The following is a 27,664-nucleotide window of genomic DNA, read 5'->3' on the forward strand; positions in this document are numbered from 1 at the left end:
TACAATGTGATTTTCTGGATTTTTGTTTTAGATTCCGTCTCTCACAGTTGAAGTGTACCTATGATAAAAATTGCAGACCTCTACATGCTTTGTAAGTAGGAAAACCTGCAAGTTTATGTACTTTAAATTATGAGTAGCTTGTAGTTTGACAAAGTAGCATTCCCAGCATTGCTGCAATGAATTTGGGTCCTGTGTGAAAACCAGTTGAGAACTACGAGGATAATGCGTGTTATATGTTGCTGTATACGCAGACCACAAAATACAACTTAGATTTAATAGTAAATATTCACTATTAAATTGTGATTAGGTGTGAATGTTCACTGACTGACTGTGACGGGTTGTAATGTCATCTGTATTCATTTAGTTTTTTGCTTTGCTGTGTGTCTGATTGGCTGTGCCAGTCAACCTTACACCCAGCCAGAAAGGACCTCCCTTATGATGTTCTCTGTTTAAAAAATATGAACAGAACTTATTTGGCCTCTGTCTCAGGGGAACATCTACTTATGTTCTCTGCCAAATTGATCAGACTCCAGTAGAGTAAACATGCTGGACACGTCCACGAAAACTCTGAACCTGTTGTCTGTGGTTCCCTGATCCATCTGCTGCATTCATTACAGCTGCATAAACTACAATCATTATATATAATTACAATTATACATCGTAACATACGCACATCTGATTGTGTTCAGAGGCAAATTGGTTCATTCCTGGTTCAGTCTGTATGTGGTTTCTGGTGGATTTTGGAAAAGCATAAATGACATAATGTCATAATGGTGAGAGATTTGATCTCTGACTCACTTCACCTGTGTAGCAGTTGTTTGGCAGAGCATGCTGGGATTTCTTACCTCCTGGGAGACTTTTGTGTACTGTTATTTAGTTGTTTTATGAATCATGATTTTATAAATATGGAAATTATGTGTTATGTAATGATGATTTGTTTTTCATTTTTCTTTCTTTTTTCAGGTGTTCAGATCATTTTTGATTACAATATTTTTCGCCATTTGAAATAGTTTTTAACTGTAGATTTAAAGTGGTCTATGATGTAAATATATTTTGTTTATGGAGGATTTTGAAATGACTGTTCCATCGATGATAAATTTAAGACTGGCCTGGAAAATTGGACATTTCAGAGAAATCATAAACTGAGCAATTAAATCAAAACTACAACATGGCATTTTTTAAGAGCTTCCAGCTAAGTCTCCCCTCCATGTCTGCCATGTTGGAATCGGTGACGGAGAAGGTCGATGACTTGGCTTATGCGCTGAGCGACGTCACGTACACAGTGAGCGGAGAACTCGCCGAGCATGTGAACACCATCATTCACAAAGTCCAGGCCGAAGAGCTGAAGAGGATTCGTAAGAAAGAGGCGGAAGAGAAAGAGGCTGCAGCACGGCAGGCCCAGGAGAGAGATCCTTTTCTGTGTAGGACTGAAATCCAGACCCAGGCTGCATCTGGCCAAGAGAAGGACCCTCAGCCTCAGACTGCAGGCGACGACAATAGTTCAGTGCTGTCAACTGAGACCTCTACAGAAAGTGACCTCTCGCAGACTCCTCACACAAATGGATCCTGTGTTAAAGAAAGAACCGGGTCCACTAAATTAAAAACACCTAGAAGCCCAGTGGATGGCGGTGAGAAGAAGAAATCTAGCAATAGGGAGAGATGTGCTGGAGGTGAGAGAATGAAGCTGCTAACTTTTCCTTCCACTCTCTGAACCTCATTAAATGACTTTGTCCAAAAAGTCACAATCTTTTCTTTCTTTTAAATCTGCCTGGACTCTTTCAAACTGAACTGATCTATCATGTCTGTCATCTGCTGGGAATGATTTCTGCTGCGGTCAAAATGCTGTTTTGCTTTCCCTCCATTTTATCTCTATGGGAAGACTTGAACTCACTGCGTTTTATGCTCTTCTTCCTGTCACTCTTTTATGTCTCTTTCTGTGTAAAAGTACAGGGGATTTGTTTTTCTTCCTTGGTATAAATGATTAATGCTTGGCCTCTCTAACTGAACTTTCACAGATGTTAAATGAGAATTTTGGCTAAAAGAGGATATACATATTACTGTATTACCTGCATGTACCTTCTTTGAGTCCCATGTTATGTGAGAATGTGTTTTTATTTGTTAAACCATATCGCCCTCTAGTGTTTGTGACAAAGGACAAAGGAAGATGTTTATCTGCTTTGTGGTGTTTGCAGTTACTGAAATGAAAAATAGGCCTGGAAATAAACATAATTTATGACACATAAGTTTTCTGTTGATTAGATTTGTATTTTCTATTAAGAATTTGATATATACATACATACATATACACAGTGGATATATATCCACTGTATATATATATATATGGTGTGTGCGTGCGTGTGTGTGTGTGTGTGTGTGTGTGTGTGTGTGTGTGTGTGTGTGTGTGTGTGTGTGTATACAGGGTAGTATATAGTATATGCAATTTTCCCCTTTTATTTGGTGATATGCCCGTGCTAAAATGTATAAATAATAGAGATGCACCAATCGACCAATCGATCGGCCCTATGAATAACACAATGAAGAATATCCAGTGTTATTTTACATTTGATTACTTTAATTTCTGTAGTATTTCTTACCTGAAAATACTGTATATCCACCTGAAAAACTTACAGCCGTGTTTATTTCATAACTCTCTTTATTCTATTGCATTTATTTGTGCTGTTGTTTGAAATTTATTGGTTCTTATTTTATTAGCCCTTTTACTTGTTTTTTTTATGAAAATAAGATTTTGCATTGAAGAAAAGTAGATTTTTGTTTGTATATGCCGTCAATTATAGTCCTTTGAAAGAAAATCAGAATCGGCAAAAATCTATCACATTTACAAAAAAATGGAAATCGGAATGAAAATTGCAATTGGTGCATCTCTAATAAATAGGCTGTTGAGAGAAGTTGGAGAACATTTCACAGTCATGAAACTTTCTCAATTATGTTTGCTTTCTTCTCGTACTTAAAATACAGATACAAATACATTTTCACTTTTCTTCCTCTCTTTTCTTCTCTCAGATAAGAGTTACGTGAATGCAGACTACCACTGCTCGTCGTCAGACAGTGATGATGAGGTGATTGGGCAGTACCAGGAGGCCGTGTCTCGATCACAGGGTCTCCGGGGGGGTTCAGCGGGGACTAACTCACACCACCAGAAGGGCTATGGCTGGGACACACGGAAGAAATACTGCCCCCTAGCGGCTGAATATGATGGCTACAGCAGCGAGGCCTCAGCAGATGACGGTAAATTTACATTTCACACAATAAATGGCTTTCTCAAAGCTATATGGGATTTGTTGTGTCTGTGCTAGCTGAACCTCTGCTATTAATACTGATAGGAGGATTGCTAGCGAATAGCTTTCTACAGGTATGATAGACCACTGTGGATAAAATCAAATCAAAAATAAAATACATTAAGGCTGTACATTAATGTTGTTGCTGAATCGTTTTTTTTATGTCTTTGAAAGAAGTCTCTTATGCTCATCAAAGCTGCATTTATTATGACCGCCGCTAGCGTAGCTAGCGAAAGCGGTCATATAGGGATTGTCAAAGTTTTTTTTTTTTTTTTTTTTTTTCGTCACCTTACTGAATTTTTCGTCAACGATACCAGGGACACCGAAGCACCGGGGAACATGAAATTTGGTGGGCATGTAGCCCCACTAGACTTCTACGGAAAAATTTCGTTTGGTCCCCGGGGGCCACTCCCCCCCCCCGCGCTGGGCCCCCCCAAACCCCAAAAAATGCAGTTTTTCCTAAATAACTACCTGAACCGTGGCACCGAGGATGAAGAAATTTTTATTGTATGTTGGTCTACTAGACTTTTACGGAAAAAATTCGTTTGGTCCCCGGGGGCCACTTCCCCCCCCGCGCTAGGGCCCCCTTAAATTTTTCGTCAACGATACCAGGGACACCGAAACACCGGGGAACATGAAATTTGATGGGCATGTAGCCCCATTTGACTTCTAAGGAAAAATTTCGTTTGGGCCCCGGGGGCCACTCCCCCCCCGCGCTGGGCCCCCCCCCAAACCCCAAAAAATGCAGTTTTTCCTAAATAACTACCTGAACCATGGCACCGAGGATGAAGAAATTTTTATGGTATGTTGGTCTACTAGACTTTTACGGAAAAATTTCGTTTGGTCCCCGGGGGCCACTTCCCCCCCCGCGCTGGGGCCCCCGTAAATTTTTCGTCAACGATACCAGGGACACCGAAGCACCGGGGAACATGAAATTTGGTGGGCATGTAGCCCCATTAGACTTCTACGGAAAAATTTCGTTTGGTCCCCGGGGGCCACTCCCCCCCAGCGCTGGGGCCCCCGTAAATTTTTCGTCAACGATACCAGGGACACCGAAGCACCGGGGAACATGAAATTTGGTGGGCATGTAGCCCCATTAGACTTCTACGGAAAAATTTCGTTTGGTCCCCGGGGGCCACTTCCCCCCCCGCGCTGGGGCCCCCGTAAATTTTTCGTCAACGATACCAGGGACACCGAAGCACCGGGGAACATGAAATTTGGTGGGCATGTAGCCCCACTAGACTTCTACGGAAAAATTTCGTTTGGTCCCCGGGGGCCACTCCCCCCCAGCGCTGGGCCCCCCCAAACCCCCAAAAATTCAGTTTTTCCTAAATAACTACCTGAACCGTGGCACCGAGGATGAAGAAATTTTTATGGTATGTTGGTCTACTAGACTTTTACGGAAAAATTTCGTTTGGTCCCCGGAGGCCACTTCCCCCCCCGCGCTGGGGCCCCCGTAAATTTTTCGTCAACGATACCAGGGACACCGAAACACCGGGGAACATGAAATTTGGTGGGCATGTAGCCCCACTAGACTTCTACGGATTTATTTCGTTTGGTCCCCGGGGGCCACTCCCCCCCCCCCGCGCTGGGCCCCCCTTAACCCAAAAAAAATGCAGTTTTTCCTAAATAACTACCTGAACCGTGGCACCGAGGATGAAGAAATTTTTATGGTATGTTGGTCTACTAGACTTTTACAGAAAAATTTCGTTTGGTCCCCGGGGGCCACTCCCCCCCCCCGCGCTGGGGCCCCCGTAAATTTTTCGTCAACGATACCAGGGACACCGAAGCACCGGGGAACATGAAATTTGGTGGGCATGTAGCCCCACTAGACTTCTAAGGAAAAATTTCGTTTGGTCCCCGGGGGCCACTCCCCCCCCGCGCTGCCCCCCCCCCCAAAACCAAAAAAATGCAGTTTTTCCTAAATAACTACCTGAACCGTGGCACCGAGGATGAAGAAATTTTTATGGTATGTTGGTCTACTAGACTTTTACGGAAAAATTTCGTTTGGTCCCCGGAGGCCACTTCCCCCCCCGCGCTGGGGCCCCCGTAAATTTTTCGTCAACGATACCAGGGACACCGAAACACCGGGGAACATGAAATTTGGTGGGCATGTAGCCCCACTAGACTTCTACGGAAAAATTTCGTTTGGTCCCCGGGGGCCACTCCCCCCCCCCCCCACGCTGGGCCCCCCTTAACCCAAAAAAATGCAGTTTTTCCTAAATAACTACCTGAACCGTGGCACCGAGGATGAAGAAATTTTTATGGTATGTTCGTCTACTAGACTTTTACGGAAAAATTTCGTTTGGTCCCCGGGGGCCACTCCCCCCCCCCGCGCTGGGGCCCCCGTAAATTTTTCGTCAACGATACCAGGGACACCGAAGCACCGGGGAACATGAAATTTGGTGGGCATGTAGCCCCACTAGACTTCTACGGAAAAATTTCGTTTGGTCCCCGGGGGCCACTCCCCCCCCGCGCTGGGCCCCCCCAAAACCAAAAAAATGCAGTTTTTCCTAAATAACTACCTGAACCGTGGCACCGAGGATGAAGAAATTTTTATGGTGTGTTGCTCTACTAGACTTTTACGGAAAATTTTTGTTTGGTCCCCGGGGGCCACTTCCCCCCCCCGCGCTGGGGCCCCCGTAAATTTTTCGTCAACGATACCAGGGACACCGAAGCACCGGGGAATATGAAATTTGGTGGGCATGTAGCCCCACTACACTTCTACGGAAAAATTTCGTTTGGTCCCCGGGGGCCACTCCCCCCCCCGCGCCCCCCCAAACCCCAAAAAATTCAGTTTTTCCTAAATAACTACCTGAACCGTGGCACCGAGGATGAAGAAATTTTTATGGTATGTTGGTCTACTAGACTTTTATGGAAAAATTTCGTTTGGTCCCCGGGGGCCACTTCCCCCCCCCTGCGCTGGGGCCCCCGTAAATTTTTCGTCAACGATACGAGGGACACCGAAACACCGGGGAACATGAAATTTGGTGAGCATGTAGCCCCACTAGACTTCTACGGAAAAATTTTGTTTGGTCCCCGGGGGCCACTGCTGGTTTAGGATGATACTGTCACACACACACATGCAGGAATACAAACAAACGCAAGCATGCACACACACTGACATCCACACGCACAGACACACACCCATACACACACATACAAATCCACATGCACAGACACACACACACAAACACACACGCGCACACATGTACGCACACATACATACACGCACAGACACACACACACACACACACACAGACACACACATACACACACACACACACACACACACACACACACACACACACAGACAGACATGCACATACTATTACTTTTTTTAGGTATATACATAAACACGCAATACAGCCAAATTACTCCACATCATTTATTTTTGTGGAAAGCCAGTGCAGGCCTGAGCGGCGGTCATATTTTGTACCGCGATGCGGTACATCTAGTTTTATCAAAAATACAGTAAAACAGGTATATTGTTAAATATTAATACAATTTTAAATACATGTTTTCTTTTTTAATATATATTACAATATCATTTATTCTTGGGATGGCAAAGCTGAATTTTCTGCTGCCATTACTCCAGTTTACAGTGTCACATGATCCTTCAGAAATCATTCTAATATACTGATTGTAACCTACTATAGCTACTACCTACTCACTGTTTTATTTTATTTTTCTCTCTATTTGCTCTGTTCCTGTTCCCTTGGTTACTCATTCACGTTCTAGCTTGTTGCTATGGTTATTCACTCATCATTAGATTCTGTTCTAGTTTCCTTTGCTTGTTCCCTGTATTTAAGCCCTGAGTTTCCCTAGTTCATTTGTCCGTTATTGTTGATGTATGTGTGTTTGTTTTGTTTAATATTAAAGATTACCTTGGTTTTCCATTCCTGTGGTGCACGTTGCTGTCCAACACCAACGCGTTACAGAATAAATTAAGCGTAGCATCAGTTCTGGCAGGTCACGTTAGTCAAGCTCGCATCAGCTGACTCTCAGCTGATCCACGTCTACCAATAGGAATACGACGCCTATCACTGTATACATATATAAGCTCCTTCAGTATTATCAGCAGTCATCGCGTTTCTCAGGAGCGAATTACCCTCCTCCATCCTCAGCTCCTCCTTTCGTCCAGTCAGTTTGGCATTCTGATTCCCCTTGAATCAGAATAAATTCTCGATTTATGATGTACTTTAAAATCTTGAGTTAATGATATCTGCAATACATTTATGTTGGTTCTGTTCTGTTTACCCCAAGGGGGGTTATTGCTGCTCTCCCTGCTCTTATCCATGCTAGGCTGCATGGATGCGCAGGGAGTTCTTGCCCAGAACAGAACCATACCGCCAGTCCTAACTGTATCCTAATTGTCAATCTTATTTGACGATAGTGGTCCTGACAGAACTGACCCTCTTTAAAAGGGTACAAAAAAAGAGGGACTTCCTTTGTCCAGCTGCTATGCCTTGAGCAGGAAGAGCAGTGCCTCAAGGACCACATCCGTGAATTTCTCCATCGGGCGAGCCAAACTAATTTTCCTGATCTCTCCTTGTGCGCCTTCATGTATACCAGCTTAAACGAGTGCAGATAGGCCCGCCTGCCCGGTGTTGGTCCTCGACAAACTTTCCCAGAGTTTGTGGAGTGAGTGCTGGTAAACTGCGGGTCCCCGTACAGAGCGTATGCCAGAACCTACTGTAGACATAGAGCTCGAGCGAGCTGCGATGTACAAGCCAGATACTGAAAGGAGGACCGAGCCAGCTATCGCCCTGGAGCCCGAGCCTCACGAAACGTCTGACCAGGTGCGTGAGCTGGCTACATCGTTTGTCCCTCTGGGGTTGCTTGTGGTAGCTTTGATTTGGAAGAGGATAAATTTCTGTGTCTCCCATCCCCGCTGGTCCCGTCTAGCAGGAAGTCTCCGGAGTTCCCGCTCAACTTCCTCTTTCAAAATCAGCCAGTCCGTCAGCCCCGCCTCGGCTGGTTCACTTCAGCCCCTCGACTCCTCTGACACCAATTCACTGTGTGAATTCGCCTTGAGTCCTCAGTTCACCAGCGTCCCCTAGGCAAGTGGATCCCCCGTCTCCACCTTCAGCCACTGATCCTGTCACTGCACCTCGGTCCGTCGACTTGTCGGTTCTGCCTTGGCCTCCTCCCTCCCTCGACTCCACCAGATACCATCGTCCTTGCGGCACCACTGGGCTCCCTCATTCCTCGGCTCCGCCTTGGTCAAACATAGCCCTGCCTGCGCCATGCACTTACAAGCCACCTGGTGTGCTCCATCTCTCCACCCGTTCGCTACGTCTGGCGCCTTCAGCTCAGTCCCACCAGCTCCACCTCAATCCTCAGGCACTCTTGCTCCACCTCGGATGCTCGTTGCTGTGGCTTCGCTTCGGTGATGCATGTGCTTTATCTCTGTCAGCCAAGTCTCCACCATGGCTCCTTTCTCCATCGACTCCGCTGTGAGCTTTCATACTGGCTGCTCTCTGGATCACCGCCTGGCTACTCTTGCTCCTGGCTCCTCCCACCATCATCGCCACCCTGGTTTCTCCCGCCACCATTGCACTTTATTTCCTGCCCTTCGCCAGCCACTCGTCCACCCCTAGAGCACGCACCCCCCTCAGTTGGACTGTTTAAAGCGTGAGGACACGTCTTTCCGGTGTCCATAGAGATAGTTCCTTGTATTTAATCCCCAATTTTCCCTATTCATTTGTCCGTTGTTGTCAATGTGTGTTTGTTTTGTTTATTATTAAAGATTATCTTGATTTTCCATTCCTTTATTGTGCTCGTTTTTCTCCAACACCAACACGTTACACTGATGTGGTGCTCTTATTATTATCAATGTTACAGTTGCTTTAACAGTAGTGATGCTTAATATACTTCTGGAAACTATGATAAAAAAAAATTCAGGATTGTTTGATGAATAGTAAATTCACAAGAACAACATTTGCTGTCACTTCTGATCAGTTTATTGCATACTTGCTGAATAAAAGTATTATTATCTTTTAAAAAATAAATAATATAGCCGCAAGCGACAATCTTCGGGGTCCAAAAATCATTGTTCCATTTAAACGAAGAGCAATCCAATTGAAACGTATCTTATGATGTGATTTTTGTAGCAAAGTCCCTCTTGAATCTCCACTGAAAATTAGGGTTTGATCAAAATATATATGTGGTGTATGTGTGGACTCATATTCAACATGTAAATTTACTGTAGATGCATGGATAGGACAATGTCAAATGATTGTGAAGATTTGCAGCTCAAAACTCAATCTCAAGAATTTATCTTTTCATGAGCGAAGCAAAGTTTTGAGAAGTTTGTACTGTGCACACAAGATCCAGGCATAATAGACATACTGGGTCATATCAGACAGAAATATTTTTAACAGTTCAAAAGATCAAAATTATTTTGATAACTTTTTGCCAGCATTGTCTAGCTGACATGTACAAAGTTTGGTGAAGGTCTGACAAACTGCCTAGGAGTAATTCAAAAAAGTAGTACAAACACAGTAGGGTTCCAGCAGCTTTGGTGCTTGGACCTCTAAAAATCTTATGGACCCTAAACTTTAATTCTAAGTGGGCAAAGCAAATAGATTGAAACCCAAATTAAACCACCAGATGGCGCTGCTGAACTACAAATCCTCTGCTTAGGGATGTTTGACATCTGAGTGTCCTTTTTTTGAAGAACACTCAGTACAGACACAGTAGAAAAATCTGAATGAAACCTGTTTTCAATAAAAAGGACCGTGGGTTGTTTTTTCTCTGGCAGGAGTGATTCTTACAGAGAGCAAAGGGTTTAAGATCATGAATATATTAGATATCGAGTGAATTAGGACATTTCTAGAAGAAAACATATGGGCATAATAAGCCAGAACACTTTTTTTTCCGTCCTTGCTTAAGATGAAAGATGAGGGAACAGAATAAGAGAGTTTTTGGCTCTGTTTTGCTCCTCACGTAACAGGAGAAGATCAGATGTTATCTTCAAGTGTAATTGTCTGGTATTAAATCAACGGATGATCAATGATCATTAGTGATAGAAATAATTAGGGTTATTTTTTTGTACTTCAATTGTCTATTCATTTGTCCTCATTCCATTCTGTGCCAAAATCCCTGCTGGAATCATTGCAGATGCTCAGAGCAGGAAGATAATGGATGATGATGAGGAGAAAGAATGAAAATGTGTCAAAGGGAATCGCTTTCAGAAAGAAAAAAGCAAGAAGCTGGTGGATATCTCTCTCTGATTTCACCCTCTGCTTCTGTGAACTACTGCACAGAGAGACAGATAGAGCTGCATGCTTTTCTCTTGAGCTGTTTTCCTGGAGGCAGGAGAGGCTGTAGCCTCAGGCCATCTGTATAATACATGAGGCGCTAACACGCACACACACATTTACATATACACTCACACACTCATGTTGCTTGAATACTCACAAGTACATTAAAAAACCCATACTCTTGTGCACACATACTCATATTCTTACACTCATACATAACAAATGAGCCGAGTGTTTGCGGTTGGAACCAAAGAGGGTTATAATACTTTTCTAAAGCATTAGCATTGCCATTCTGAGGAAGGTGCTTGTTCGGTCCATGACCGCCAGAAAATCAAGTTAACCAAGCTGTTAATGTCATGTTGCTAATCACTCAGTGATGTCCTCAATACTGAATATTATAGTTATGGCATCTTTACTGACATTCAGATCAAACTGAATCATGAGAGATGTCTGACATGATAGTTGATCAAAACATCATGGAGATAGAGGGCACACTCTCTCATGCACATAGACAGACATTTTCTCTTGCTCTTGTTCATAGCCTGAGGTTAAAAATCCTGTTGTCAAAGCCGTCATTCAACATTGAGACATAGAAGACAAACAGACGTGCTCTTCCATCATTGTAAACAGTGATGTTTCTTTCCTCCATCCTCATTAAAAGTGAACTTAGATTCTAAGTTTTCATCTTCTGTTCCATACTTTGGTGCTTTTCCATTTTAGGATTCTGAAATTGAAATGAAATGTTATGATTTAAAAATAAGCAACTGTAATGCGGTCAAGACCTGCCTGGAACTACTTTAGCTGTGCGTTTCCCTGAAAATAATGCACACCTTAGAACGTTCGTCAACCAATCAGATTCAAGCATTCAACGGCCCTGTAGTATAAGTAAAAATAATGATGAGTGACAAAGTGTGTTTGTTGATTGGCAACCCTTGTGTTTGGGAAGAATGAGTTGATTTGAGACACAAGTGTGTTGGTAGTGCATTTTGAATGTGAAATTAACTGCTGTGCCATGTTGAAAGTTGGTAAGGAGATTGAGAAGTATTGAGAAATGTGTCCTAGCAATTGTACAAAACTGTCATTGAAACATTTATTACATTAAATGAGAAATTATACAAAATATCACTGCAAACTAAAATGTATGAATTGAGGGAGAGTTTCAAAAAAGTGTTTAACTAACTTGAAAATTCACAGCATCAGCAATGTCTGAGGTGTCTCTTCCCAATAGTCAGAACCACTTATACCAGCCACACTCCGAGAGAGAGAGAGAGAGAGAGAGAGAGATTTTTTTTACACAAAAGAGAGAGAGAGAGAGAGAGAGAGACTTAGACTTAGAGAGAGAGAGAGACATTTTTTTTTACACAAAAGAGAGAGAGAGAGACTTAGAGAGAGAGAGAGAGAGAGAGAGAGAGAGAGAGAGAGAGAGAGAGAGAGAGAGAGAGAGAGAGAGAGAGAGAATGCACTATATTTATGAGATAGCTAAATCTTCCTGTCCTAGCCAGTAGCATGTTACTATGGCAACAGCCACTTGGTTCATTCTCTTTACAGAGCAGTTTATATTGTAGAGTACATGCAGGTAAATCACAGCACGTTTTGCCATTTATTTCAATTTCAGATTCTCATAAAGCCACTAGCAGCATCAGTATATCCTCAAATTTCCTTGATTTTCTACATTTAAAATGAGAAATGCCGATTTGTTTAATTGATCACATTCAGTGATTTATATATCTCGAAGGACAACTGAATCATTTCTGAAGATGCAGGTTTAATGAATATGTCTACACTGTGTGTAAAACCAAGTTTTGACCTTTTCTTGAGTTGAGCTAAGTGGTTTCAAAGAACCACTCTTTTCTTAGACTTTACCAGAGACCTTTGAATACCATATAGTATGCTGTATCATAAATTACAAGCCTAGGTCGTGATGTGTGCTGCTAAAGACACAAAGGCTTCAGTTTCATTCTCATGTAGGAGTGACACATGAATTAGAGTTTCTGAGATCATTCTGCCGTTAAGCATAAATCTAAACTTAATATAATGTCATATTGTCACTCCAACTGATGCACTTTCTAAGCCACTTAAGATGATATTTGCCATTTCATGTCCTGCACTTTAACTTTTTGATATTGAACATTGAGCTAAATAACACCTAAATGCATCTCTTTCACTTTGCCCTACATCAGTAAACTGTATCCAGCGGATGAGGCGGACTCCGCCATTGGACGAGCTGCAGCCTCCGCCCTATCAGGATGAGGATGGGTCACCACGTATGTCGTGCACACCCTCTGACCTGGGCGATGCCAAATGTGACCTTTCCCATGGGAGCGAGAGCCCTAGACACAGCTATGGGAAATGTCCAAGCGAGGTCAGTGAAGCACAGGACACAGAGAGTTTCCTTAACAAGGGCTATGAAGAAGATGTACCCAGCGACAGCACAGCTGTACTCAGCCCAGAGGTGAGTGTTTGAGCAAAGAAGTACTTACCAAAATACTTACCTACAATAACACTGGTCTACAGCCAAAATGATTATGAAATAAATGTAGTTAAACTTTCTGATCAACTAATTAAACTAATTCTAAGTCACTGAGAACAAAAATGATGCTTAAAATTGTTGATTGGCTCTAGTTTTCGAGATATGCTATTAGGTCATTATATACAACCCTTGATTTGAATGGCGGAGGATATGTGAGTTATAAAGAAAAGGGATCTCAATTTAAACCCGAAATGATTAAAATACCTCTTTGAATGGGTTTGGACAGTACTTGCTTTTTAGGCAAATGAAATGATGCAATCTGAAGCTGGTATTGCATCATTCATGTTATTATTGTATCATGTTATTCTTAGAAGGCATGGATGATGCAATCTTAACGAAGCTTACATCTGCTGAACAAATTGCCCTATATCAGCTCTAGAAATCATACAGGGGTGCGTTTCCCGTACAACGACTTAAGGCTGGTCACACACTTGAAGATTTTAAGCCAGATTTTGGGCCTGATTTGCAAACCCCAACGATCTGGGGCACGTGGCCCAATTCGAGGCTTCTTGCAACGGAGTTTTTGTCCAAAAAGTCCTCAGTTGTGTGGTGTCATTACGATTATTTTCCTGCTCCCGATCGCGTCGGAGCCCGCACGATCCCAAATCGTAAATATCAAACATGTTTTTGATATTTGACTCTTCATCGGGCTGCCTCTGACGTGATGCGTGCAACAGCCAATGAGAGCGAGCAAGCTTCACCAACCGGATGTTGCCTGCTTCTATAGTTGAAACTTGGCAGCCACAAATATGCCACGGAAGTGGAGTATTAAGACTCGATGAGCTGGATCAGGTGTGTTTACTTAGGGTTGAAGCTAAACTCTGCAGGTCTGTGGCCCTACAGGAACTGAGTTTTGCACCACTGTTATACAGTGTCATGCTCTTTTATTTGTCAGTGTTTGATTTTGCAAAGGGTCACATTTCTGTTTAGCCAAAGTGAGCAGAGAAGCCTCATTCTTTTTGAACAGTGCAGATAACTTCAAATTAAGCCCATCATTGTTTGCAGACTATTGCTGGACAGTGACAAGAGACACTCCATTTAATAAATACAAGAGAACAAGCCAAGAAGCGCCTGAATAGGACTTAACTATGTTCAGTTTTTTGCCTTTTGTTTCATAATAAATTTGATTTATATAACCGTTTTACTGATGTTTAAAGTCTTACATAAACAGGACAGATGGCAGGTACTATCTAAACAATATACATAAACGTAAAATATAATAGCTTAAATATCTTGAAAACAGTAGCCAATCAGTTAATTGTCATATTTAAATACAGCACGTCAAAATGCATAATAAAAAGCACATTTTATCTCTGAAGCAGACGAGAAAATTGTAGACCAGTGTAATCTGGCAATTTCAAAAATATAAATAGCCCCCATTGTTTAAAAAGACATGTTGCTTCCTTGCTTATTCATTCAAAAACTGTTTTCCAGCAGAAAGCTCATTTTGATTGGTCTTTTTTAAAGTTGTTTTTAGGGCATTGCTGTCATGTGTGATTTGCTGAAGTACTTTCATGATTTCATTACCTTAACATCACATGCATTCAAACAGATGCATGCACAAACGCCTTCATAATTCATTATGTATGTGCTGTAGACACCTACGTAATCATTTATATATTTACAGCAGTGTGATGCAGCAGCACTCATTGTACAGTACTGAGCCACATTTTTAGTCTTAACTTTTGTTATATGAATTATAGCAATAAAAATCTTGTCTCAGCCATAAATCATTGAAAATATATTCAATCAGCAAATATGTCATAACTGTCTGTTTTATGGATTTAAAGCTGTCATATACAGTTGTGGTCAGAATTATTGGCATCCCTGGTAAATATTATCAAAGATGGCTGTAAAAATCTGCATTGTTTATCCTTTTGACTTTTTCTTTTAATAAAATTTCTAAAATCCAACCTTTCATTGAAGTAAAAGAATTGGAAGTGGGGGGAAATCACATTATGAAATAAATGCTTTTCTCCAAAACACGTTGGCCATAATTATTGGCACCCTTTTATTAAATACTTTTTGCAACCTCCTTTTGCCAAGATAACAGCTTTGAGTTTTCTCCTATCATGCCGGATGAGTTTGCAGAACACCTGACAAGAGATCATAGACAATTTCTCCATACAGAATCTCTACAGATCCTTCAGATTCACAGATCCATGTTGATGCTTCTTCTCTTCAGTTCAGCCCACTCATTTTCTATAGGGTTTAGGTCAGGGGACTGGGATGGTCATGGCAGAAGCTTCACTTTGTGCTCAGTGACACTTTTTTTTTGTTCATATTTACGTTTGTTTGTTTGTTTGTTTGTTTGTTTTTATCTGTTGGTATTTGGTGGAATCCATGATGCCATGTATCTGAACAAGATGTCCAGGACCTCCAGCTAAAAATAGGCCCACAACATTAAAGATCCAGCAGTATATTTAGCCTTGACTTTTTATCCCTGTTTGCACCAAACCCATCGGGTTTTTTGTGGGGGTTTTTTTGTTTTGTTTTTTCATATGAACATAGAATTTGGTCCCTTTTGAAGTTCCAGTCGTGTCTGACAACTGAAATATGCTGGAGTTTGTTTTTGGATGAATGAGAAGGAATTTTTCTTGAAACCGTCCCAAACAACATTTGGTGATTTATTTATTTTATTTTATTTTTTTTGGCTTTCTGACCCCAAGGCTCAACTAATCTCTGCAATTCTCCATCTTTCATCCTTGGAGAGTCTTTGGCCACTCAACCTTTCACACACTCTCTTCCAGGCAGATTTATAACATCTTTAGTTGATTGAAACTTCTTTATTATTGCCATTTGTGGAAATGGTGGAAATGGATATGTTCAACGCTTTAGCTATTTTCTTACAATCTCTTTATATTTTGTGAAGCTTAATATTTGCTGCAAATTAGAACTATATTCTTTGGTTTTACTCCTTGTGATGGATGATTAAGGGAATTTGGCATTTGTGTTTCCTCAAATTCATACTCCTGTGAAACAAGTCATAGCTTGACAATTTCATGTTCCTAGTCACCCTGGTGTGCTAAAAAATTGAAATATAATGGGAATATACTTCAGAGATTTTTTACTCATAAAAAATTCTAGGGTGCCAATAATTGTGGCCAACGTGTTTTGGAGAAAACATTTATTTCATAAAGTGATTTTCCCCCCACTTTCAATTCTTTCACTTTAATGAAAGGTTAGATTTTTGCTAATTTTTGAATGAAAGATCAAAAGGATAAACAATATTTTTACAGCAATCTTACCAGGGGTGCCAATAATTCTGACCATAACTGTATAAGCTCATATGAATGTAAACACTCTGTGCACATTTACCAAATAGATCAATCTGCCGTTCACCACATCAAGCCTCAGATGGTAATTGTTCCTCCCTCTAAATATCTCGGTTTTTCTATCATTCATCTCTTTAGGATCTGTCAGCACGTGGATCAGCGGCTCAGCTTCCAAAAGGTTATGACCCTGAGCCTCTCGCTCAATACGGAACTCTCGACGTCATCTTCGACCATGATTCGTCTGACCAGCGTCTGTCCGTCACGATAACAGCACTGACGGACATTCCTTCTCTCAAGCGCACGGGTAACATCTCCTGGCAGGTGCATCTAGTGCTGCTGCCCACCAAAAAACAGAGGGCAAAAACCATCATCCAGCGTGGCCCCTGCCCCGTCTTTACAGAGACATTTCACTTCAGCCATATTGAGTCGGAGATGATCGGGAACTATGCCGTCCGGTTCCGCTTGTACAGCGTCCGCAGGATGAAGAAGGAGAAGGCTCTCGGAGAGAAGGTGTTCTACCTCACCAAACTCAACCTGCAGGGCAAGATGTCAGTCCCCATCATACTGGACCCCTGCTGCAACATACCTGTGAGTGTGATAAAGCGTTATGTACAAAAGTCTCAAAAAAGCAAATTCTAATTTAATTAAAAAAAATATTTATCAAAATGTGTAAAAATGTATGTATATATGTGACCCTGGACCACAAAACCAGTCACATTGGTCAGTTTTCTGAAATTGAGATTTATACATCATCTGAAAGTTGAATAAATAAGCTTTCAATTGATGTATGGTTTGTTAGGATAGGACAATATTTGGCCGAGATAAAACTATTTGAATATCTGGAATCTGAGGGTGCAAAAAAATCCAAACATTGAGAAAATCGTCTTTAAAGTTGTCCATTTATGTCGCGATTGTGCTGCATTCACTCACAAAAATAAATGTTTTATATATTTACGGTAGGAAATATCTTTATGGAACATGATCTTTACTTAATATCCTCATGAATTTTGGCATAAAAGAAAAATCTATCATTTTGACCCATACAATGTATTGTTGGCTATTGCCACAAATATACCCATGTGACATGTGACTGGTTTTGTGATCCAGGGTCACATATATACTACCATTCAAAATTTGCAAGATCTTAATTTTGTCAGTAATTTATTATTATTTTTTTTTTATGAATACATTGATAATATTAAGAAATGTTTCTTGAGCATCAAATCATAGAATGATTTCTGAAGGCACTGAAGACTGGAGCAATGATGCTGAAATTTTAGCTTTGCATCACAGGAACAAATTTTATTTTAAAAGATATTAAAATAGAAAACAATTATTTTTCACATTAATGTTTTACTGTATTTTTGATCAAATAAATGCAGCCTTTATTAGCATAAACGGCTTCTTATATACAGTGCTGTGCAAAAGTCTTAGGCATGTTAATATCCAATGAATCTATTTATGATTTAACTTCTATTAACTAATTCAAATCAATATATAGTGTAACGACCCTTTGCGTTTAAAACGGCTTTTGTCCAGGTACACTTGCGCATAGTTTTTCAGGTAGCTTTGCAGGAAGGTTTCTTCATATTATATTAACATGTCTAAGACTTTTGCACAGTACTATATATATATATATATTCTGTAAAAACTTTGTAAATGTTAGGCCTAAACTAAAATGATTTGTGTCCCAGGGCAGTGACTCTCAGGCAAGCGTGTCAGACGTGTCGTGTAGTGAGACGGCCTCGTCGTTCCCGTCTGCCGGTCAGGGGGCGGCTCCAGAGATCCTGCTGGGGCTTGTGTACAACGCCACTACAGGACGACTCTCTGTGGAGGTCATCAAAGGAAGCCACTTTAAAAACCTGGCGGCGAATAAACCTCCCAGTGAGTCCAAGAGCTGCTCAACATGATTGCTTTAGATAGCCGTTCCAGAGTACTTCACCAACAAATTTGTCTTTGTATTTCCTGTATCATATTATATAAGGATTGCAGGATCAAAACGTGTCACCTCTCACCTTTGACCCCAAAGGTGCCCGTAACCGTATGTTCCCTCTTTCTTTCTCGCTCTGTAATTTTCTGTCATATCACCCTTCTGATAAACGCTGCCCTAAATGACCTCCTAACTTTCCCAAAGCTTCCATTACACTTCAGTCAAAGAGTGCAATATAAGAGCTTTATGCCTTCAAAAAGCACTCATAACTCCATGTCATTAAACGATATTCAGCCCATAGATTCAGACAGCGTTATGAAATGGTGATGAAGGCTGCATGTCTCTCTTATGCATTGACCCTTAACCTGAAGTGATGCTGTGTGTGCTTTATGAACACTTTACATCTGACCTAATGTCATTGAACCTTCAAACCTTTTTACCTGCTCTTTTCCTCCTGCTGTTGTTGATATTCTCTCTCTTTCTCCCTGATGACTGCCGACCCCCTCTGCTCTCGCTGTCACTCCTCTCCCGTTGTCAGACGGTTTGTTCTGTTGTCTAAAGCACTTGATAGGTGGGCAGGTGTACATAATCCGAGGTGAGTTTTCTGTGGCTACCTTTATCAGCATCGGACGTTGTTCATCCATCTTTCTTTTGTCACGCTTCCTCGTTTCATCATCGATCCTTGGTGTTAGACTGGCGAATACTTCTACATGGATGCTGAAGGTTTGATCTGTGGAAAATTTGAGCGCAAATTAATGTAAAATTCTATACAGAAGGAAGATTTAGAAAACATGTGAAGCATGTTATCCATTTAGTCTTCATCCATGGAGAAGGTTCAAACGCTTTTTCTTTTTTTTAGACCATGTTATGTTGGATGGTACAGTATTTTATTATTTTCTCTGTCCTCTGTAGTGATGTTTGCATGCGTCCCCTAACCTTGTGTCTTTTTTTTAATGTCTGGATTTTTTAAACCACATTTTCTAGATCATTTGCTTGAATCATTTGACTCGTTCCCGTCATGTGACTGGTAGTTCTAGTCCAAGATGCCAGAGAGATGTAGAGGTATTTGTAGGCATGTAGCCATGTGAGTGGTTCTTCTATGTTTGCAGTCAGTGGGGAATTTTAGGGCTTTTACTGTTAATTAAATATGTTAAAACACTTTTTTATTTTGATCTAGATCTGTTTGTGATTTCTATATCAGGCTTCATTAAAATAAATAACTGTCTTATAAAAAACTGTAAATTAGTCTGTAACAATATGTTTATACACGTATATACATAATATATATAAAATATATAATATCAGCTTTTAAATTTTGGGAAGAGAGTGCTTCACAAGGACATCTTCATACTTGCAAAAACTGCTGTACGCCACAGTAACTTTGTCTCATTTACAGCATTGATACATGCTAACAGATATGTGTAATCCTAGTGTTTTCCATAACTTTATCAGTGCAGATGACTAGTATTTTATGTTCTGTCAACTACCGAAGGTTGATTTCTGTGGCAGGAAGTGTTTAGACTCCTGAATAACTGCATCTCAGAGGCTAATCAGCCCTCTTGAACCGCTATTGAACTCTTTCACATTCAGCTTGAGGAGCTGCACTGATTTCCTCAGTGCCAGGTATGAGTCTACATTCCCATCTCTGAAATCAGCGCTTCTTTAGCTCGGCTCTTCTATTAGTTGGAAAAATAGAGGAGAGTGAAACATTTTTTTGAAAACGCAGCAAGATGACTCCACAGGAAGCCCGCACTGACACAAAGACACAGAGAATACTAACGTCTGTTGTATTCTAGTGTATTCAGGCAGGGCAGCAGAAAGCACGCTCAGAGGAGTTCAACTGTGCACTGAATTCAATCCCGTGAAAGGCCCCGTGCTGCAGCAGAGTCTGCTCTGAGTGCATCTGTAGAGTCGCAGTTCAAAAGGTTCCGAAATGAGAAGACAGAGGAGTGATGCGGGACTCAATTATTAATCAGTGAGCATTGATTCGTGCCGTGCGTTAATGAAAAAGAGAAACTGAATGGCTCGTTTTCAACCAATATATTTCATCCTGTATTAATGAATGGAATAATCAATTGCTTTTCAGATAAATTGAGAGATTGAAGCATTGCCAGGCAGGAACCGTAGCATTGAAAACCTCCACGCTGGCAGAAGAGCCGCACTACAACAATATCTTGTTACTAAATTTAACGTCTCAACTTCCGAACCTACAATTATTGAAATAGTATTATGTTTTTGTAAATAATTTTTCCCAGCTGAAAACTGTGATTATTGTGTTTTTTTATTTATTTATTATTGTTTTATTGTACTTTTATTTTTTATATTTTGAATGCAAAAATGTGTATTTTTGTCTTGTTTTCCAGTAAAAATGTCTAAACCATCTTAAAAAAAAGACATATTTATTTTATAATTAAAATAAATATTTATTTTATAATTATTTTATTTTTACATATTTTTACTGGAAATCAAAATACTGGTTAAGATTTTTTTTCTTCTCAAATTTCTTCTCAAAGTACTCTTTTGGATTGGTTTGGATGGACTGATTTGACAGTAAAAGTTTTAGGACTACTGATCATAGAATGAAAGTTTCTCTGACTGACATCCTGTTTCATCCTGTTTCAGACACTTATGTAAAGCTGACTCTACTGAACTCAATGGGTCAGGAGATGTCCAAGTGCAAGACATCGATTTGCCGCGGCCAGCCCAACCCCACCTACAAGGAGACCTTTGTGTTCCAAGTAGCTCTGTTCCAGCTCTCTGATGTCACGCTCATCCTGTCGGTCTACAACAAGCGCAGCATGAAACGGAAGGAGATGATTGGCTGGATCTCTCTGGGGCTGAACAGCTCTGGGGAGGAGGAACTAACACACTGGACTCAGATGAAGGAATCGAAGGGACAACAGGTGTGTCGATGGCATAGTCTATTGGAGTCCTAGAATGTCAGTATGTGACGGCAACGATATGTGTAATGGGGTGGGGGGACCAAGAGCAGGTCAGGCCCTCGAACGGTCCCAAACTGACAGAGCTGGCCCCCACTGCAGTGCATTATGAGAAACGCGAGCAGTTCTGGGGATGTAATCTGCTTTCCTTCCCAATGCATTGCAGGAAATGGGTTAGGGAAATTATGAAAACAGAGTTAGATGCCACACCGTTAATGGAGGAAACACTAATGAGACAGAGTTTTATGTTTATTTGGATATTTATTTGGATATTTTCTGACTTGATGTTTCTATTTTTGTTCTACTTTAGTTGTAATGTTTCTAAAGGGGTTATAGGCACAGTAAGAGAGAAATAATAAATGAATATATGTGTGAGTGTGAGATCCAGGCATGAAAGATCTGCAAAGATGAGGCGAGTTAAAATATCTTCTCTCAGATGATAAACTGGCATTCTGAGATTACACTGCATTGACTTTAAAGCAGGAATAAAATTACTGTCCGGTTGACTACTGTATATGCCAATTTTAATGGATACTCTGACAGATGTGCACTATCTACATGAATGGCTGACTTTCCTTGACATGTGATCAGATTGTCTAGATCTCATTCTAATACATGATGTGGTTCATTCCACTTTGAAATCTACTATCAGAGTGCCAATCCAGACTTCACTGCATACAGCCTGTCATCCGGCTGTCATTTATATGTCAGCTATTTTATTCCACTCATTCTAAACTTAATACCTTGCAATCAGAAACACGCCACAAAATAGAATAGATAATAGAAAAATATTCTTTTCATTCTCAATATGACATTAACAGCCAATAAGTAGCCTATAGAACTTTTCATGTATTAACTAGGCCTATACATTTCTAGAAACACCTTATAAAATCGATTTAATATAATACATATTTAATATGATAATACCTTAATAATAAAAATATTAGATATAAAATATATTAAATTATTTGTTAACTTGTACAGTCATGATATGGAACACACATTATTAGTTTTATATCTATTTATTTTATAAAACCTTGTAAAATTGAAGCATTTATTAATTTATTTCAGTTTACCAGCAAATAGGTGAGCTAAGTGAACCGCTTTTTAATATTGAAACTATATATTATAGAAGAAAGCCTTTACGATAAAATAATATAATGCAAATTCATATTTGGTCATGTTGACCAAAATGCTTTCACCACTGTAAAGAACTGTTCACACCAAGAATATCTAAAAAGATAAGTATAATGATAATTATAGTTACAGATGACATGTTCTGTTCATTGTAAACGATGTTCAGCCCATAGATTCAGACAGAGTTATGAAATGGCGATGAAGGCTGCATGTCTCTCGTATGCATTGACCCTTAACCTGAAGTGATGCTGTGTGCTTTATGAACATGTTCATGTGGTTATGTCGCTTGCCGCTTAAATTCTCAAGCGTGTTAAAGTTGGGTGGACTCTGATTGGCTGTCAATGTTTTTATTATTCTTCGGCTAGGGAAAAAATCGGATTCCAACAATATCGTCCCTCTGTGTTGTTATCGTCCACACTGTGTTGACTCGTTGAATGAGAACGGTAATTCAAACATTATAGTAATAGTTATGGTCCTTGGTGTGAACAGGCTTTAAGTCCTGTGTAATACAGTACACTCTTTGTTGACTTAGCTGACTTTGGCTGGTACCAAATCAGTGTTCTAGACACGCCAATGTTTGAGTTTTGACAAATGGGATTTAAAAAATGAAGAACAATGTGCAAATGCATCATCAGCTCTTACTCTGACTTTAGAGCCATGAGACATTACGAAACCATTTTTGAGTAGTTGCTAACATGTAGTGAAATGAAGAGTGTATTACATTAAGTTAACGCCATACTTTAACAACAGCCTGTTCCCTCTTATCTTTTGTATTGAATTTGTGTGATCTTACGATCCTGAATGTTGAATTTTAGTACCTGAGAGACTCAGCAATCAGTACTGCAACACTAGAGATACAGACTGCCAGTGTTCTGGCTGAATGTCCTGTAGAGGACCAGTATGAAACTGTGAGGATGTTTAAAGTACATGATGATGAGGATGCTTCTCAGCGCTTTTGCTCGGTCTTTTCAAGTGTCCTGATCTCTGTGCGGTCAACCTGTGAAATCTGTCTTGAACTAGTTTCTTTCCTTTCTTGAGCGATGGTCAAACTCACTCAGTGATTGTTACGTACTGTAAACAGCACATAGATTTTGCTGATCTATTTTTGTATCTATATATTTGAGAAAATGGACTCACTTTCTTGGTAAATGTATGAAGCTCTGTGAGCAGTATGGAGTTGTAGACTTTGTTCTACTTTCACAGTTCAGTTGATATTTGGTACTATTTGGTTAAAGGAACTGTTAGTGAATGTGTAGAGGGTGAAGAGGGTGTAGTTTGTGTGATGTTGCATACTGTTATATGTATTCTTAGCTCTGTTGATGTCGTCATTTCAGGTGATGATGTATGAACCTGTTTACTCCCCTTAAAAAAAAGAGAGAAGAAAAAGGTCAGCAATGGCAAGTAGCTCAACTTTGAGCTGGTATGTTTTGTAAGACCTGAATTAAGCACATGTTTAGGGCACATAATGGAGTCATGAAACACATCTTGTGAAAGAGTCAAGACTGTAACGGTCTTCAGAGAGTCACAACTGGACAATATCTTCCACAAAACGCACAGCTGGGCTGATCTTTCTCTCTCACGCTGGGAGATGTTCTCAGTTTCTTCTTGGCAAACTGAGTAGATAGTCCCAAAATCTTATTTTACCATTCTGTCAACCATTAAGCCTGAGAAAATGCCACAGCTGTCAAAATTGCGATGACATAATACAGCACAATGTTGAGATGTAGGATGTTAAATGCGTTATGACTAGAAAACAGCTGTGTCACAAACTGACATAAAGAGGCTATTATGTCTCAATTGTGACAGTTTTATGAGTGGCTTGGAACACTGTTGCCTCCAAATTATTTTCCCACTATACAGTAAATGAGAATCTGACTGTACCCGCAGTCCCTTCGGCTCAACCCTGACAGTTAGCTTCAGACCTGTCCATCTTTAAAGGGACAGTTCCCGTAAAAATTAACATTTTGCCGTCGTTTATGCACTCTCATGTTGTTCTAACCTTGTATTATTCCATGAAAACACAAATTGAGATGTTAGGCAGAATGTCCAAGCTGCACTTTTCCACACAACAAACATGCTTTCAAGGTCTTGATTTCTTCTATGTCAGAATATAACTTTTGTGCTATTTTGGAAACCAAGTGTTTCCAAGAACAATTAAACGTTTTTGACGGAAGTCTCTTATGCTCACCAAGGCTCTAAGTATTTGATCAAAAATACAGTAATATTGTGAAATATTAATACAATTTAAAATACTTGTTTTCTATTTTAATACATATTAAAATGTAATTTATTCATGTGACCGTAAAGCTGAATTTTCAGCATCATTACTCCAGTCATCAGTGTCACATGATCCTTCAGAAATCATTCAAATATGCTGATTTGGTGCAGACGGAACAAGTAAAATTATTATCAAAATTGTAGAATAATTTTTCTACAAGTTTTTGTAGAAACTGTGATTAAAAAAAAATTAGGGTTTCTGTGATGAACAAAAAGTAAAAAAAAAAAAAAGCATTTACTTGAAATAGATGTATCAATGTACTTTAAAATTATTTGCTGTTACTTTTGATCAATTGAATGTATCCTTTCTGAGTAAAAGCATTAATTTCTTAAAACAAACAAACGTACTAACCCCAAACTTTTACAATAGTGTTTGTCTTTAAAATATAGAATATAGAAAAAAATGTATGTCCATTTTATATCATGGCAGTCATCACGGGCAGAATGTCCAAGCTGTTATTTTGTATAAAATATCATATTTAACTGAAATACAAAAAAAGAAATATGTGGTCTGAACAACATGAGGGTGAGATACGACAGCATTTTCTTTTTACTAAGAACTGGATAATGTTATAATTCTAGAATTTTCAAACCTAGCCTGAACAGACATTGGAATGCAAAGCAAACGCTCTGCTGTGTCTTTACAGCTTGACAGATGAAACGGCATTTTCTCTTATAATGTTTAATGTGTGTGAATGAGTCCTACCAGTGCCTGATGAAAGCTCACAGCTGTCACAGCTCCTCTCCCATAAGGCTTTTCCACAGCTCTGCAGAAGTCTGTAAGTGAGAAGACAACTACAGGTTAGTGATGGACATTTTATGAACCCATCTTATTCTAACTCAGTGACAGAGGTTCTGTTCAACTTACAGAACTAATAAACACCAGCATAAAAAAAAAAGTTTTAGGATTTATTGCACATGAAGCACACTCTCCCTGTGCTCTCTCTGTGTCCCAACATGATTCAGGTGTAACATGCCACTGACACCTTCAACTTTCACAAGGTGTGTTCCAACTAAAACCAGTTTTAAACAGTCTATACATGTTCTGAACATTGTGTATGTGTTTGATTCTTTTTATTTTGCTTTTTCACTTTATTCTCAAAATGCTATAAATGAATTGCCTATATACCCACCGATTCAGTCGGTGCCTTACTTTTCTCTGGAGAATGTTTTTATGATGTTTTTGAAACATTGCGGCATTCCTATATACAGCAATGTTGTGTCACCTTGTGTATTCATACTTCTGTACAACCGCTGTAGTTTTGACTTGTAAATGAAATCTTACATGATACATTAAAAAGATACATTTGTATGTGATTCTGTTTTGAAAATAATTATCTGCTAATAGTCTCTGTCTGTCTGTTTTATCAAGGAATGTGTGATTGTCTCAAGTATAGGATTTCATTTTAGGTTTGAAATTATTTTTTTTTTTAAATAAAGTTTTTCTACGATAAAGGCAATCTCCGAATGCAACGTAATGATCTGAGTTTTCCATCTTTACTCTCCTCATGTTACGTTGCATTCGGAGATCAACTACTTTTGACTGACACAATTCCAGCCACCGGAAACTAACTGATAAAGTGAGTCGTACAAAACCTTTCTTTTTAGTAAACTTTGTGTACACAAACAATGTTGTCAATGCTCGAGTTCATGTGTAGAGCCCCTGGTGATACTTCAAGCACAGTTTTATAGTGTTTTAAAAATAGCGATTTTTGATGCTATCATAGTAGTGCCCCAAGCACTCCCATTCAAAAGGCATTTTGACCAAAACCAAAATACAGTCAATCTTAAAAGTGGCGTTTCCATTCTAATTATGCTTTTAAACGAAAGTTTGCCTCGTAGATTAACAAAAATAGCCTAGGTTGCAATTTGGCGAGAGTTACCCTTTAAGAAATAGCAAATTAAAGTTTGGGAATTATATAGCAAAAACAATTTGTAGCAATTTTTTTAGCCCTAAAATAAGAGGGAAATAATAGGTGAATAACACTGATGTAGAAGCACCTTACTCTGATTTTTAGCCTAAACTTGACATAAACTGTAAACTTGTCCTTCAAATCTAATTGGTTGTTTGGAATTTTGTTCCAGAATCAACAAAGATGTTGATCCAGGAAAAAGTTTGTACTTTGTGAAATTAGGTTCTTGTAAGAGGACAACAGGAAGAAAAAAACGGGAAAAACTACACCACCATGTGGTGCAATGTTACATACAGCGTGAGAGCAAAAATCCAGTTGTTTGACTGTAGATCCTTTCTGTTGAATAACTGATTTGGAAACATTGTCAAAAGACAAATTGCTATCAGCTACAGATGATGAAATTCTGTGACTCAGTTTAGAGGAGGAGACAGAAAAGTTGTATTTGATTTAAGAGGGCAACTGTTTTGCCTCACACATACATTTACTATCATACCAATCAATATGTTCATGTACCTCTCCTGTCATATGCACTTTGGATGCTCATAAATAAGTAGACATGACACGTCACAACCCTACTAAGTGCTTGTCTGCGTGAGGGGAGTGTGTTTTGAAGGGCCCATTAAACTTTCAGTTTTATCCTGAAGGAAAGAGCTATCTTCAGAGTTCAGAGCTCCCTGCAAGTCAATATTTATTCCCGCTGCTTGGCTGGAGTGAATAAAGAGAAATCTGAACTCTGTGACCTTACTACTAGAATGTAGCAGAAACCGAACCATGCTGTAAGATTAGAGGGTGAATGAATAGTCATCAAAACAAGTGTACGTGTCTAAAGATATAATTCATAAATCAAAAAGTGTCCTCTACTGCTGAAATAAGAGCAGGAATAAATCGAAATAAATGTTTTCTAAAATATGGTCCTGCTTATTACAATCAATTCCCCTTTACTACATACTAAAGGACAGGGAGAGAGATTCACTATAAAAGTGCTGGTACAGTTAACCACAATGCATGGTTTCTATTTATTTAAAAGATGCTGTTTCTCTCTGGAGCTCCCAGTCACCTGGAAAAGTACTTCAACACAGGGCTGCTTTTCACGCAAGAA

General features: G+C 39.8%; 1 protein-coding gene and 1 long non-coding RNA gene across 2 annotated transcripts; one reads left to right on the forward strand and one right to left on the reverse strand.

The window, feature by feature from the left end:
• Nucleotides 1–1,168: 1,168 nt before the first annotated feature.
• On the forward strand, nt 1,169–21,235 carry syt14a (synaptotagmin XIVa; the record flags this gene model as incomplete). The annotated part of the gene is made up of 7 exons (XM_081350925.1): nt 1,169–1,670; nt 3,022–3,246; nt 12,745–13,016; nt 16,508–16,957; nt 18,064–18,253; nt 18,838–18,894; nt 20,922–21,235. The coding sequence occupies 7 exons, from the start codon at nt 1,169–1,171 to the stop codon at nt 21,233–21,235; spliced, it is 2,010 nt and encodes a 669-aa protein (XP_081207051.1).
• On the reverse strand, nt 18,074–23,738 carry LOC308681792. Its single transcript, XR_014029062.1, has 3 exons — nt 23,669–23,738; nt 18,740–19,029; nt 18,074–18,196 (listed from the first exon to the last, which is right to left on the reverse strand). It is a non-coding gene; the product is annotated as an uncharacterized lncRNA (long non-coding RNA).
• Between the last annotated feature and the right edge of the window lie 3,926 nt (nt 23,739–27,664).

The sequence above is a fragment of the Scardinius erythrophthalmus genome, assembly GCF_964197995.2.
Source record: "Scardinius erythrophthalmus genome assembly, chromosome: 21".
NCBI lineage: Eukaryota > Metazoa > Chordata > Actinopteri > Cypriniformes > Leuciscidae > Scardinius > Scardinius erythrophthalmus.